Source organism: Neoarius graeffei, chromosome 4 (assembly GCF_027579695.1).
Source record: "Neoarius graeffei isolate fNeoGra1 chromosome 4, fNeoGra1.pri, whole genome shotgun sequence".
NCBI lineage: Eukaryota > Metazoa > Chordata > Actinopteri > Siluriformes > Ariidae > Neoarius > Neoarius graeffei.
The window spans coordinates 111,762,641-111,778,843 of NC_083572.1; the positions used below are offsets into that span (position 1 = coordinate 111,762,641).

At 43.6% G+C, this 16,203-nt stretch overlaps 1 protein-coding gene across 5 annotated transcripts in view; it reads right to left on the reverse strand.

Moving 5' to 3' along the window:
* The window catches only part of herc2 (HECT and RLD domain containing E3 ubiquitin protein ligase 2), a 162,759-nt gene that overhangs the window by 133,537 nt on the left and 13,019 nt on the right, over positions 1–16,203 (reverse strand). For 4 of the 5 annotated variants that reach the window (XM_060920187.1, XM_060920183.1, XM_060920186.1 and 1 more), the window contains exons 5-7: positions 14,328–14,550; positions 14,120–14,220; positions 9,342–9,483 (exon numbers count right to left, since the gene is read on the reverse strand). In XM_060920187.1, coding sequence (XP_060776170.1) covers positions 9,342–9,483; positions 14,120–14,220; positions 14,328–14,550 — 466 coding nt within the window. The remainder of the gene's footprint in view (positions 1–9,341; positions 9,484–14,119; positions 14,221–14,327; positions 14,551–16,203) is intronic. The other variant, XM_060920184.1, reaches the window with a different exon arrangement.

Here is a 16,203-nt window from a genome sequence, read left to right on the forward strand (position 1 = left end):
CTTCCACATCTGTGAAAATTCCATTGATGTTGAAAAAGGTACATAAAGCAGGGATCTGTAGGTTCCGCAAAGCACTAAAAGTGGAAAATTTCGAAGACTCGATAGAAATAATAAAAGCAGTTTGGAAAAGTGGACTCTTACATTTTTTGTAGAAACAACATGGACATATGGCCATATTTGTGCGCGCGCATTTCTTCTCATTCGAGTCAGTATCCGCCATATTGAATGCCGTAAACCAGCGTGGATGACATGCAGGTTTAAAAAAAAAAAAACCCCACACCACACACGTGTATTTCTACTCATTCGAACCATAGCACCCCAATCTCCAGCTTGGGGGGGGGGGGGGGGGGGAAGGTACACTCTTACATGTAGTTCAAGGCACCAGACCTAGGCGGCGTTGGCATCGCTAACACATTACCCGATCATCCCCACTGGCATCCATCAGCTGATTAATATGTAAATAAACATGGCCAGCAAGGCAAAATCTAGGAAATTAGATAATCAGCAGCTAACACCATTGGCAAGAGTGGCGGAGTTATGTTTTAGCCATACAGTTCAAGTAGAGAATGTGTGTTCTGGAACACAGTTTTCATTGTTTTTAACAGGGTTTGAATCAAAATGCCATGTTTTTCCTCTCAGGAGGTTGCTAGGACAAGCACATTGTGCCATGTAAATGATGCTTGTGATGATGAAAGATGTGATAAATGTTTTAGTCATACAGTTCAAGTAGACAATCTGTTATATGAAACACAGTTTATTGTTCTTAGTAGGATTCGAATCAAAATGCCATGTTCTTCTCCTGTATGATCTGATGTTATTTTTGTACTGTTCAAAGATATTAATGTTGAATTGTTCTAGCCATACAATTCAAAGTAGACTAAAAGCGATCATGGTATGAAACCCATAGTCCGAAAGGTTTTGAATGTTTTGCATGGCCTGCGTCTTCTCAAGTAAGATCGTGCGAGGTTGCTGGGACAACCATCATGATTGTCATTTTTGTACTGATCTAAGGGCCTTGAGTAAGGGTCTAGCCATAATAAGTTCGAAGAGTTGTTTTTGTTTCAATAAAAATATTTCAAATTTACTCATGCTTGTTAGTATTTTCTTATTTATGAGCTTTGTTAAAAAAAAAAAAAGTTATAAAATGGAAAAATAAAGCAGAATTGGCCATTTTTAAAGCAGAACCAAGGGTTTTATAAAGCAGAATTTATGGATCCCTGGAAAACCTCTAATATAATCAGGTTACATACACTGCCATCCAGATAAGGTCTTTTTCAGGGTCATTTCTGCTTATTCCAGCAAGACATGCCAAGCCACATTCTGCACAGGTTACAACAGAATGAGTTTACACTAAGAGCATGGGTGCTAAACTGGCCTGCCTGGCTCCCACTGAAAGTGTGTGGTGCTTTTTGAAGTACAAAATGCCAACAAAGGAGACCCTGGACTGGAACAACTGAAGTCAGTCAAGCAAGAATGGGAAAGAATTTCACTTTCAAAGCAGACAGACAATTAGTGTCCTCAGTTCACAAACACTGACTGGGTGCAGTTAAAATTAAAGGTTATTGTGGTGGGGGGGCGTCGTTGAGCGTCTGCTGTGAACAGCAAGGAGGCAGGATGAACCAGTAGGTAACATGTGATGAGGCACACGTGTGTTGGATTACTAGCTATCTATTAACTTGCATCTCTGTGTGTCTTACAAACAGTCAAGAACAAAGCCAGGACACCTTGGGGTTTTTTTTTTTGTGCACGCGCGCACACGCACACAAGTGAAAATCACTAAAGTGTCAACATAAAAAAAAAAAGAACATACCGGTTCTGAAACCTGCTTCAAGTTCTTCCATTTCCCACAAATTAAAGAAATGTTACACTAGTGCCAAAACCCAGGACTGAGGCATGAACGCTGCCATGGAGCCCGAACCAGTCAGAGCACACCACCAAACGCTCACCAACTACCTCCAGTGCCAGCAGCACGCCCTCATTGCGCTGTCAATTGACCAACAGCGGTGCTTCCAGGCTCTGCTCTAAGCCCAGGCAAATGATCAGCAGGTAATCTGGAGCTGGATCCAGTCAATGGGTGCTCCAGCGGTTGTCCCTGCAGCCAGCTTACCTGTCAAACTGTTCAAGAAAGGGTCGTAGGACAACCTTGATGCCTTCCTTGAGCTGTTCAAGTGGGTTGCAGAAGAGAGCTCATGGCCAAACTCACAATGGGCAGCTCGCCTATTGCTGCTCCTGTCGGGGGAAGCCAAGCTCAGGGCTCGGCAGCTCTTGGCCACCAGCATGTTGGAGTACCCCAACCTGAAACGAGCCATCCTACAGCAGGTCGGCCGCAACCCAGAAGAGCAGTGCCAGCGCTTCTGCTCACTGGCATCCAGTGAAGTGGGTCAGCCATTTGCATACACGAAACAGGTCTGGGACACCTGCCAACAGTGGCTGCTGGCCAGCAAGGACAATCTCAAGACCATCCTCAAGCAAGTAACATTGGAGCAGTTCGTCACCCAACTGCCGAGCGAGAGGTCAGTATGGATCCAGCATCACAGAGCGGCATCGCTGGAGGTGGTGCTGCGGCTGGCCGAAGACCACCTGACGGCATTACCAGGAACAGCGGCTGTTCCAACAACTTCCCCTCTTCTTTGCTTTTGCCCCCCATGCCAGGGACCAATTCCCCCAAAACCCACTCCTCGCACTCGTGTCTGTCCTCATGTTTCTGCTTTCCCTTCTCATTCCGTGTCTGTGCTACCATTAACCCCCTCCCCCCACAGGTGAACTCATCCATGCCCACCAAAACTGAAAGCGAGCCTGGGCAGGTCTGTCGGCACGGAGGGAAGCCAGAGAATCAGCGCTTCTGCAAGCAGGCGGTTACTGCTTCGCATCCCTAATGCACGACAGGCTTCCCCTGATCAAGCAGGGGCACACGAGAGAGAGTACACATCAAGCTGTGGTGGATTCTGGTTGTAATCAGACCTCCATACATCAAAGCCTGAATCAATGCAGGGCATTGGGAAATGCATGATTGGTGAAGGTCAAGTGATGGGCATTAGCAGATGTTTATGCACATCCATTTCCAGGGAGAAAAGCATCATGTGGAGGCAGCAGTTAGTCCAAGCCTCACCCACCCACCAATCTTGGGAACCAATTGGCCAAGGTTTAAAACCTTAAAGAAAACAGATCTTAGTGGGTGGGTCCTACAGTAGCACAACACAAGGGAATCCCACTGCAACGTTAGCTAAGGAGGCAGTCCCAGGGCTGACCACATCAACTCTGCATCACGAGGGCACAGCCCTCCTCCCTCTCTGGGGAATCCCTTAAGGGGATTTCCCATTGGAGCAGGCGTGTGACAAGTCTCTGAGACACGAAAGAAAGAAAGACAGAAAGAAAGACTTTATTCATCACACACTCATGAAATTTCCTCTCTGCATTTAACCCATCTGAAGCAGTGAACACACACATGAGCAATGAGCACAGACACATACCCAGAGCAGTGGGCAGCCATGCCAACAGTGCCCGGGGAGCAGTTGGGAGTTAGGTGCCTTGCTCAAGGCCACCTCAGCCCAAGGCCGTCCCATATTAACCTAATTGCCGGTCTTTGGACTGTGGGGGAAACCTGAGCACCCAGAGGAAACCCACGCAGACACAGGGAGAACATGCAAACTCCACACAGAAAGGCCCTCGCCGGCCGCTGGGTTCAAACCCAGAACCTTCTTGCTGGGAGGCGACCGTGCTAACCACTTACACCACCGTGCTGCCCTCAATTGAAAGTGATTGATAGCCAAATCCTCCAACCTAACGTTGCGCTTTCCTTCCCATACTTTTGTATTATTAAGGGTAGGCTATATAGGCAAGACAATCAAATGAAAAGACTACAGCTCTTCAGGACTAATAACTGCAAGGAATTTTTATTCCATGCAGTTCATCATAATCCTATGGCTGGGCATTTGGGGCAAGATAAACACAATCATCTCATGGCCCATTTCTATTGGCCAGGGATTCACACCCATGTCCACAGGTGGCGTGCGACATGTTACGAATGTCAGATGGTTAATCCAGTGGCCACACCAAAAGCACCATTGCGCCCACTACCATTAATTGAGATCCCCTTTGAAAGAATTGGCATGGATCTCATCAAGCCATTAGATTGATCCGCATGCAGATATCGCTTTGTATTAGTCATAGTGGCTTACGCAACACAACAACCGGAGGCAGTGCCGCTCTGCAATATCTCAGCACGACGTGTTGGAGGTACTCTTCCATGTTATATCCCCGAGTCAGGAGGCAAAAAGAAATCCTGACTGATCAAGGCACTACTGTGTCACACACACTGTACAATTGTACAAATTGTTGGGGATTAAATAGAGTCGTATTAGTGTTTAGCATCCGCAAATGGACAGGCTGGTCGCACGATTTAACCAAACATTTAACATGATTCGTAAGTTCATTCACAGGGATGCTAAAAACGGAGACCAGTGGCTAGACCCTCTGTTTGCAGTGTGCAAGGTCCCACAAGCCTCCACCAGGTTTTCCCCATTTTAATTGCTGTATGGGCGCAAGCCCCATGGCGTCTTAGGACATCATTAGAGAAAATCGGGAGGAGGGAACTCCTCAAAATAAAAATTCAATGCATTCTTTACCCAAGAGCAAAACTCCACGCACCAAGTCACATAACCCAAGAGAAATTTGCTACAGGCCCAAGAATGTCAAGCCCGCCTGTACAACAAAGGGACCGGGCCAAGGGATTTTGCACCAGGAGATAAAGTCCTCATTTTATTGCTCACTTCAAGCTCAAAATTGCTTGCCAACTGGCAATGGCCCTTTGAGGTCACACAGCAAATTAGGGAGGTCGACTAGGTGGTCAAACAGCCAGACGGGGTGACGCGTGTCAAATTTACCGCCTCAAATCTCCTGAAACCGTGGAGAGAAGAGGTTCCTTTGGCTCTGGCAACAGTAGTTCTAAAGAAAGCAGAGCTGGGACCGGAAATAAGGCCAGAAAGTGTAGCCCAATTCACCCTGGTCCCCTATGGACACCACCTCTCACCATCCCAGAGAGCACAGGTCATTAGATTGCAGGAGCAATTCTCCAAGGAGGTGTTCTCACCCCTCCCTGGTCACACTAACCTCATAGAGCACCACACAGACTCCCCCAGGAGTGGTGGTGCACAGCCTCCCATTTTGGCTCCCAGAACACAAGAAAAATGTGGTTCAGGACAAACTCCAGGCTATGCTTAAGATGGGAGCAAGTGAGGAGTCACACAGAGACTGGAGCAGCTCAGTTGCCTTGGTTCCCAAGACCGACAGATCAGTCCGGTTCTGTGTGGACTATAGAAGTCAACGCGGTGTCTAAATCTGATGCATATCCGATGCCTTGCATCGGGTTTTTTGGGGCTCCAGCGAACGGAATTCTCTGGCCCCGCAACGCATATGCAGTGGCCTACTTAGACGACAAACCATTAGTAATGATTCGGAGTGGCATTTAAAGCATCTTTGGGTGGTCCTGAAGTTGCCAAGGCAGGCTGGGCTCACAGCAAACCCGAAGAAGAAGAAGTGTGCAATTGGACGGGTGGAAGTACGGTATCTGGGCTTTCACTTGGGTCCAGGGCAGATGCAGCCCCAAATTGATAAGACTGCAGCAATTGCAGCCTGCCCATGACCCAAGACCAAAAAGGGCACAAGGTGGTTCCTGGGGCTAGCTGGCTATTCTAGGCGGTTCATGCCTAACTTTTCGGACATCACCAGCCCACTGGCTGACCTCACTAAAAATGGGGCGTCAGACCTAGTCCAGCGGACAGAGCTATGTGAACGGGCTTTTGCTCAGGTAAAGGTGGTTTTGTGTAGGGGCCTGCAGTTGCATTCTCCTGACTTTTTCATTCCCTTTTGTTTTACAGACCAATGCGTTGGACAAAGAGCCATCCCCCCCCCCCCCCCCAGGTGGTGGAGTAGGAGCATCCAGTGCTATACTAGTGCATCTCAAAAAATTTGAATACCATGAAAAAGTTCCTTTTTTTTCATAATTTAATTCAAAAAGGTAAACTTTCATATATTCTATATTCATTACATGTAAAGTGAAATATTTAAAGCCTTTTGTGTTTTAATTTTGATTATTATGGCTTATAGCTCATGAAAATCAGAAATCCAGTATCTCAAATTATCAGAATATTCCCTAAGATCAATCAAAAAAAGGATGTACAATACAGAAATGTCCAACTTCTGAAAAGTATATTCATTTATACACTCAATACTTGGTTGGGGCTCCTTTACCATGAATTACTGTATCAATGCGGTGTGGCATGGAGGTGATCAGTCTGTGGCACTGCTGAAGTGTTATTGAAGCCCAGGTTGCTTTGATAGTGGCCTTCAGTGTATCTGTATTTTTGGGTCGGGTGTTTCTCATCTTCCTCTTGACAATACCCCATAGATTCTCTATGGGGTTCAGGTCAGGCAAGTTGACTGGCCAATCAAAACACAGTAATATCATGGTCAGCAAACCATTTGGTAGTAGTTTTGGCACTGTGGGTAGGTGCTAAGTCGTGGCTCAGGTGGATAAGGCGCCATACCATAAATCCGGGGACCCGGGTTCGATTCTGACCCGAGGTCATTTCCCAATCCCTCCCCATCTCCCTCTCATTTCCTGTCTCTACACTGTCCTATCCAATAAAGGTGAAAAAAAAAATTTTTTTTTTTAAACATTGTCTGGCCATCAAGTGGGCGGTCCTCACACTCCAGTACTACCCATTACACCCTCTGTTCCGACCATGCCCTGCTCCAGTGGCTCCAAAGCATGAAGGATGCCAATGCACAGATCACTTGTTGGTCGAGTGTCAGCTGTGAACAGAGAGGAGGCAGGCTGAACTAATAGCTAACGTGATGACGTGCACCTGTGTAATTATTGGCTGTCTGTTAACCTGTGTCTCTGTGCATCTTACAGACAGCCAGGAACAAGAGAGAATGCTGTGTGCGTGTACGAAGTAAGGAAGTCACTGAAAAGTGTCCACAAAAAAAAAAAAAACTATTCTGAAGCCTGCTTCCAATTCCTCTGTTTCCCACAAGTTAAAGAATTGTTACAGTGATGTAACAGTGGTAAACACGCCCCAGGTCCTACTTTTTTGGCGCGTGTTGCAGGGATCAAATTCAGAATGAGTATATATTTTTTTTAATTAATATATATATATATATATATATATATATATATATATATATATATATATATATATATATATATATATAAAAACAGTTTCAGTTTGAACATTCAAGACACTTATTGGATTTCACTTTATTAGAATATTAAAGGAGTCACAAATTATTGCACTCTTTTTGAGTTTTATGCACTATCCCAGCTTTTATAATTGGGGTTGTAACCATTTTCATAAACTGATGTTCAAGTGAATGCATGTCACTATGGTAATAGAATGTTACCTTTATAAACGGACATTCCTGTGCATTTTTTTTTGCACATCTTCAAATATATATTGGTGTCACGATACAAACAAACACTCTTGTGCATTTGTGCCATTTTGGGAACACAATGTTATATTCATGAACTCATGTGTTTTCATGTCAAATACTTTGATATACAGTGGTGCTTGAAAGTTTGTGAACCCTTTATAATTTTCTATATTTCTGCATAAATATGACCTAAAACATCATTGGATTTTCACACAAGTCCTAAAAGTAGATGAAGAGAACCCAGTTACACAAATGAGACAAAAATAATTACACTTGGTCATTTATTTATTGAGGAAAATGATCCAATATTACATATCTGTGAGTGGCAAAAGTATGTGAACCTCTAGGATTAGCAGTTAATTTGAAGGTGAAATTAGAGTCAGGTGTTTTCAATCAATGGGATGACAATCAGGTGTGAGTGGGCACCCTGTTTTATTTAAAGAACAGGGATCTATCAAAGTCTGATCTTCACAACACATGTTTGTGGAAGTGCATCATGGCACGAACAAAGGAGATTTCTGAGGACCTCAGAAAAAGCGTTGTTGATGCTCATCAGGCTGGAAAAGGTTACAAAACCATCTCTAAAGAGTTTGGACTCCACCAATCCACAGTCAGACAGATTGTGTACAAATGGAGGAAATTCAAGACCATTGTTACCCTCCCCAGGAGTGGTCAACCAACAAAGATCACTCCAAGAGCAAGGTGTGTAATAGTCAGTGAGGTCACAAAGGACCCTAGAGTAACTTCTAAGCAACTGAAGGCCTCTCTCACACTGGCTAATGTTAATGTTCATGAGTCCACCATCAGGAGAACACTGAACGACAAGGGTGTGCATGGCAGGGTTGCAAGGAGAAAGCCACTGCTCTCCAAAAAGAACATTGCTGCTCGTCTGTAGTTTGCTAAAGATCACGTGGACAAGCCAGAAGGCTATTGAAAAAATGTTTTGTGGACAGATGAGACCAAAATAGAACTTTTTGGTTTAAATGAGAAGCGTTATGTTTGGAGAAAGGAAAACACTGCATTCCAGCATAAGAACCTTATCCCATCTGTGAAACATGGTGGTGGTAGTATCATGGTTTGGGCCTGTTTTGCTGCATCTGGGTCAGGACAGCTTGCCATCATTGATGGAACAATGAATTCTGAATTATACCAGCAAATTCTAAAGGAAAATGTCAGGACATCTGTCCATGAACTGAATCTCAAGAGGAAGTAGGTCATGCAGCACAACAATGACCCTAAGCACACAAGTCGTTCTACCAAAGAATGGTTAAAGAAGAATAAAGTTAATGTTTTGGAATGGCCAAGTCAAAGTCCTGACCTTAATCCAATGGAAATGTTGTGGAAGGACCTGAAGCGAGCAGTTCATGTGAGGAAACCCACCAACATCCCAGAGTTGAAGCTGTTCTGTACGGAGGAACGGGCTAAAATTCCTCCAAGCCGGTGTGCAGGACTGATCAACAGTTACCGCAAACGTTTAGTTGCAGTTATTGCTGCACAAGGGGGTCACACCAGATACTGAAAGCAAAGGTTCACATACTTTTGCCACTCACAGATATGTAATATTGGATCATTTTCCTCAATAAATAAATGACCAAGTATAATATTTTTGTCTCATTTGTTTAACTGGGTTCTCTTTATCTACTTTTAGGACTTGTGTGAAAATCTGATGTTTTAGGTCATATTTATGCAGAAATATAGAAAATTCTAAAGGGTTCACAAACTTTCAAGCACCACTGTATAGATGTTTGTTATTGCCATTACATTAACAGTATTATTTCATGTGTATGATGAAGCGCTCAGGTCTCTTTTTTTTTCTCCAGATATAATTAGTGCGATTGTGAAGCCTGGTATATGATTAAACATGTCTTGCCAGTTTATTTAATATTTAGTCCTCGTTAACAGTCTACCTGAGGAATTTGGTAGCTCTCTCAACGACCTCCAGCCACACGGATGACACTGTGCTCTCGTCGAACAGCGTGGCCTCGGGGAGGGCACGCAGGGCATCCAGAGACTCCTGCAGCAGCTCGCTGCACAGGTCTGCGTCATCACCTAGACACAAAATGGGGAATCTGTGATGATCTGCCAACCCTGGATTAAACATTCACTGACTCAACGTCATACTGTCGTCCATGCTGTAACTATGAAACCCAGGAGAAATAAAAGGGATGAGCATGTTGATGTTTCACTGGAAACAAGACCCACTGGTACACAGGAGCCTCCTCTGAACTGCTTTCTGATGCAGATTAGAAGGCTCTCTCTGGCTCACTCTTCCTGTCTTTTGCTCTTGCACTTTCTCTCGGCCTCTCCATTTCTCTCCCTCACTGTATCTGTTCTTAACAGGCACTCTGAGCCAAAGCCGGTTGTTCAAGAGCCTCATGGTTTCCTAAACCTCTAATAAATGTACTGTGTTTTAAAAAAATAATTTTTTTTTATTAAAACGTGGCCGTGAATGCTCGGGTTGTATAATTATATCTGTGTGGCATGAGAGTTTTATCACACAGAAGGCATTTTATTAAAAAGACACCACAAGCATGAGCAAGTCTAAACTGATGTGCTTCAGTTTCATCCATCATTAGGGCCCAAGCACCAGAGGTACAAGGCCTTATTACTTTTGTACAGATTATTATATTTCAACAAAACACTGCCATTTTTGAGGTGGCTCCCATGGGCAAAAACTCATCAAGTTTGGTGTGCACATCAGTCATGGGCACCACTACGCAGGGATAGAGGTTTGACCCCAGGTGTGTCCAAGGGACTCCATAGTACCTCCCTGTGTCATTGAGACTTCTGCCCAGTATATCGTTTCACCTCTCCGTGTCAAATTTGATGGGTGTTCTGGGTGCCCCAAGACAAAATTGTAATGTACATTGTATCAGCCATACTCAACAGGAAGAGTGTTATTTTTGGCTTTGTGCGTTTGGACATGTTACACTGTAGGTGTTAATGAAGGCAACTGGACTTGCTTGAGATTCTTGAAGACGTTTCACCCCTCATCTGAAAAGCTTCTTCAGTTCCGTCTGACTAGTAGGGAGTTCCAGGTATTTATCCTCTAGTGGACCAAAAGCAACCCTAAAGAGAGTCGTTGATGTCACATGGGTCATTGACCCTCTGTCATCCTGTAGGTGTTAGGGTGACTGGGGGCCAGATGTGAACGGTATTAGCAGCCTAGAGGGTAATCAGGGTGATCTGGAGCAGTGGCAGCTGGTAGTCTTTCAAACAGGGGAGGCTGGTCGGTTATGATATTTCCAGGTTTTAAAAGAAAAAACACATCAATTTTGCCCATACTCTTGCCTCTGATCTGGCTGATTGTTGGCAGGGTCACAAACTGTGAAATAACAGGTTCTTTTGGCCCATTAGCCTACTGTCCAATATACATGATGGTGGTGTTTGGGGGGGGGGGGGGGGGGGGGTATTTTAACATTTTATATTTTAAAATTGTGGCATGTTGTTTAAAAATTGATCATTATTGAAAGCAGCTCTTTGTCAGGAACCTCAGCATTCAATGACACTTTCCCTATATTTTACTTATTTTGACTGAGAAATGTTTTATTGACAATTTTGATAACCCTTCACTTTTAATCCAGGTCTGTAGTGTGAAATGTTCTCGGCTGTGTTTTTGTTTAAAAACGTTTTCCAAATTGTAGCTGTGTTTAATTCATATCCAGAGAAATATATATTCCAATATAATATACTCAGCATAAACATTTTAAATAGATTCTATATTTTTGGTCCATCCATGACATATTACTAAAGTAGCCTATTTACTGTTGTTGATGTGGGTCACTTGCTGTTAGCCAATTCACTTTCTCGTACCAGGAGAGCTGAAAGGAACGAGTATTATTCCCTACCTTTTTCACCAAGTCAATTTGAGGCGTTGGTCTACCCTGCTCTTTAATTTTAATTTTTTCCTCGAAAGGAAGACTGGCAAATGGCTTTGCCAAAATTAAATCAGCAATGCTTGGCATCCGTGCGCAGCTTTCTTGCTAGCTGACTAGCCCCCTCAAGTTCAGTCACTCAAACGAAATTTCTGGAACTAAGATAGCAAACTTGACAACACTATATTTACACTTTATTTACAATGAAAATATATACAAACTAAAAAAGCTGGTAGAAACCGTATGTAATGAATAAAATCGAAATGTAAGCTGATCTCTCACCACAGCACTTACGAATCCGCATGGGACTGAACTGAAATTCACCGCTGCCTGTCCATATTTGAAACGAGCTGTCAATCAAAGAAAATATCCGGCCGCTTTCACCAATCACCAGTCTCCTCGCCGAAACTGCCATGTCCCTCCCACTGTGAGGCTCGGAGTCCGTAGGCGGGCATTTTCGCAGTATTTGTCCAATAACCGTCTTGCATTTTGAGATTGAAAAGCGCAGAGCTCCCAAATGCCGTTGAAGTCCACTGAGGCTGGGAGTCCGTGAGACTCCATGGGCGGGCATTTTCGCAGTATTTGTCCAATAATCGTCTTGCATTTTGAGATTGAAAAGCGCAGAGCTCCCAAATGCCATTGAAGTGCACTGAGGCTGGGCTGCATCGCGCTGTCACGAGGGGGAAAAACTCACGCACACATTAGGCGAACTGGGGAAAGTTATAACGGAATGATTTTGCACTGTAGTTGGGTTGAGCACATATTTCTATGATTCGATGTTCATCATTTTTAGAGGAGGCTGAGCCTCCCTCGTTGTCTTAGAGCAATCGCCCGTGATCTGGAGGTTGTTGGCTCGCTCTGCCATCATGCGAGTCATTGAAGTCAGCTGAGTCTTGGTGTGGATGTGTATTCAGTTGTCTGGGAAGTGTACCAAGGACTGCACTGTAGGTGGCTGATAAGTGGTGTCTCAGATCACCTCCTCTGTTCAGTGATGGTCATTCCAGGTTGACAAAGATGGCTTCTTTTACTCCTCTTTCAAACCACCGGTCTCCTCTGACTAGAATGTGTACATTGTAGTCCTTAAACGAGTGTCCTTCGTTACTGAGATGAAGACAGACTGCAGAGTCCTGGCCTGAGGAACTGGCTCTCCTGTGTTGAGCCATGTGCCTGTGAAGCAATTGTTTCGTTTCCCCCCTAATAGACAGATAGATGGATAGATATACTTTAAATCATCCCAAAGGGAAATTCCATTGTTTCAGCAACCTTAAAAACATACAGCAAGCACATGAAAATAAATAAGTACATCCCATGGAAACTGGAATTTAACATATTTAAACAAGCCAACATTTCACCCTTTTGATACAGCGCCAACACAAAGTTGATATACGCTCACCAGCCACTGTATTAGGAACACCCCTACATACACCTGCTGCTCTGTTTTCTGCAGTTCTCTAATCAGCCGATCCCTTGAAAATCATCCAGATACAAATCAAGAGCTTCAGTTAATGTTCAAACATCAGAATGGGAAAACTGATCTCAAATGTGACTTTCTTCCACTGTGGTATGAGCCCGATGGACTGGTTTGAGTGTTTCAGAAGCTGCTGATCTCCTGGGGTTTTCACACTCAGTCTCTAGAGTTTACACAGAATGGTGCAGAAAACAGTGAGTGAGTGAGTGAGTGAGTGACCGACCGTTCTGTGGGTGGAAACAAACACCTTGTTGATGAGAGGTCAGAGGAAAATAGCATTTTGTATAAAACATCCACCAGTCTCAGACATCAGCCTGCTGAAGTTTTTGACTCCTCTTCCATGCAAAATTTCTTCAATTGCAATCAGTCTGAGGGTTTTCCTGCATGTTCTGCCCTTTTCAAATCTCCTCACAACATTTCAGTGGGTTCAAATCTGGGCTTTGACCCAGATCAGCCATTCTACATCCCTCCATTTCTTCTTTCTGAGCAGTTTCTTGGTGGATTTGTTTGTACGTTTAGGATCAATATCTTGTTGAAAGGTCCACCATCCAATATCATCCTTTGAACAGATGGCCTCACGTTATCAGCCCTGTCTGTCAATAATGTTTGGAGTCAGGGACGTTTGGAAAGAGTAGTAGGCAGACCTAAAGCTACCACAATGTGAGGAAAGGCGGGGGAATCCGGGAGACAATTCTTCAAATATGGATGTCATTGAGCATTCTGGGTAATGTTCTTCTTGATCTCATGATGTAGATGGGTAACACGTCATTTAACCCATTTTCAAGTTTTACAGGTCAATCATTCAGCAAATGACATGGGATGAGTTTTCAGCTTTTGTAGATTGTGTGAAAACCCACAAATGTCTCAATGCAACATTTCCAAGCACACAACCAATCAGAGCTGTCCTGAAGACTGACTGAGCCGAGCCACGCCACCGCTGACACACACACTTCACATTTTGGGAGCACTGCCTTTGGGAAAGCACATCAGACAGCGCTCACGCATTCTCACTCCTAACTGCAGGGGATCTGTTGGAATCCTTTCTAGATGAAGCTCAGAGCTCAGGTTACAGAGCAGCCAGCCCCGCCCACTCCCTACAGACTGAAAAATCACATCAGGACGCTTTTTCCTCTTTCAGTCCGCAGCAAACTGAAAACAATTCCCAGCATGGTTCGTTTTATTCCCCGCCCCGTCTGCATGGGAGACATTTCTGTCAAGGCCATAAACCCAGATTGATTTAATAAAATACAACACAACATGTCTGAAAGCCTTGCTTCCAAAGCGGCAAAAATAGGACTTCTTGATAAATCAGAGGTGCTGATCAGGTTTGAATGGTGCTTACCGGACCTCCAGGCTCGACGGAGGAATGCAAACGCGAAAGAAAGAGCAGCCCTGGAGCCAACTTGAGCCAAACCCTCCACTCCGTTACTCACAGGACGACTGCTGCAAACACAAAAAAAAAAAAAAAAAAAAAAAAGCACAGATAAAGTAAAGGACGTCCTCTACTATATCAGACTTTACACCTCACAACACCGTTCTCTCCATCACACCTCTTGTTATCGACAGTGGGCAGCGGTGGGCTGGGTGGAGTCTTCCAGCGGGCTTTGTACTTCTCCTCCATCATGCTGTGGGTGAGGGAGATGAGGTAGCGCTCCAGGATGAGCAGCCGCTGGCTCAGACGCTGCGCAGACAGAGTGCTCTTCGTCGTCTGAGCAGCCAGTTTCTGCTGGTCATCCACAAGCACCAGGAGACATTCCTTCAGCTCTCCTTCATCTGAACACACAGCACACACACACACAATTAGCCAGCGAGTGGGGTAGGGAGACTTCAAACCCCTCCAAGTTTTAAATTTAATCATCATCATAACATGTCCATGTTTGGGACCTTGTTGAAAAAGAGATGCATCTTCCTGGCAGAGGCAACCAGATTTTGTGCCGAAATATCACATATTATTTCCTCCACATTCACTGGATATGAGCAATCACGCGCTCTGATTGGCTACTCTACTACTAGGATATCAGCTCATATACCGTGAGTAGAGAAAAACAATGGCAGAGCGTGTTGCTGAACCAACCGAGGACAAAATAACTACTCAAAGTGCAACAAAATATGGAATGAAAGTATCTGATGGCAAGAACGTACCTTTTTACTTTTTCCAAGAATAATTATCGCATTTTCCACAAATTGCTCCTGTCATTTCACCGGGTTGTTTACAATCTAAGCAGAAATTATTTTGTCAAACGTTTTGTATAAAAGTTATTTATCGAATTTGCAAAAATTCAAAATAACTTTCAAAATCCAGTGAATGTAGATAGAATAAAACAGTTATTCCACTCAATCTCATCGTACATGGATTATAGACAACTCAGTGCTACGCGCCTCATCGCCCATCAGCTCATGTACGACTCAATTTCATGGAATAACTTAAATGCTGTAGTCGGCCTGGAATGAGTCACCCAATTTGCTATTCAATTCATGATTTGAGTTCACAACTCAGTTTTTCTATATTTGTGAAAATAAATGTTGATTTTCCCCCTTTATTCTTTATTGACTTGCTCATTTTGTTAAATTTAAAATAAATAAAGAAAATTAATGTAATCACCAATAATAAATTTCTCCACGTTTATAAAGACTGGCGCAAAATAGTAGCGTTTCAGCGATGCAGTAGCTCACATGGCCATACCACGAGAAAGCGGAGTTGTTTATAATTTGCCAAATTGTTCTTCATGAGAACAATTCAATCTTTCAAACAAAACCATCATAATCAAAATCCACTGAAAACTACGTGAAGAGAGTAGCAATTTTTGTGAGCGTGGATGGACGGCCAGATGACGCGTGATCGCAATAGCTCGTCGCCCTACAGCCGGTGAGCTAACAATAATAGCCTATTAACTGAAATATTCCTCTTCTTAATAAACTTTTAGAAACATTCACACTTCCATTTGCTTCTCTTTTCTTTATCTTTCAGCAGTCTGGAAATGGAGAGAGTTCCGATTTCTTCTTAAATCTATTTGTACACAATCACACAACAACTCTACCATTTTAGAGCAGTTTTTGTGCATTTTTGCAGCATTAGAGCTGCGTTACTTCCACCTATGGAGAAGTCACACACATTCCTGCTATTTAACGTTACTGCTTTCTGAACACAACTACAGCTAGGAAAAAAATCAGGTTGCATAACTAATCATGATTCATTTTTTATTTCATGGATTCAAAAGCGTCATAATTTAATCACAAATCATCATGCCATAACGCTACAGAATTCTGACTATCGACCACCAAAAAGCACAGCACCATGATCTGCAAATAGATTTCGAGACTTTTGATTTTAATTTCCAACAGAGAAAAACTGAATGGATTTTCAAGTGTGTTAGAGATGCAGAGCAACATCGATAACATCTGGGATATTTCAATCGAGTTTTGATG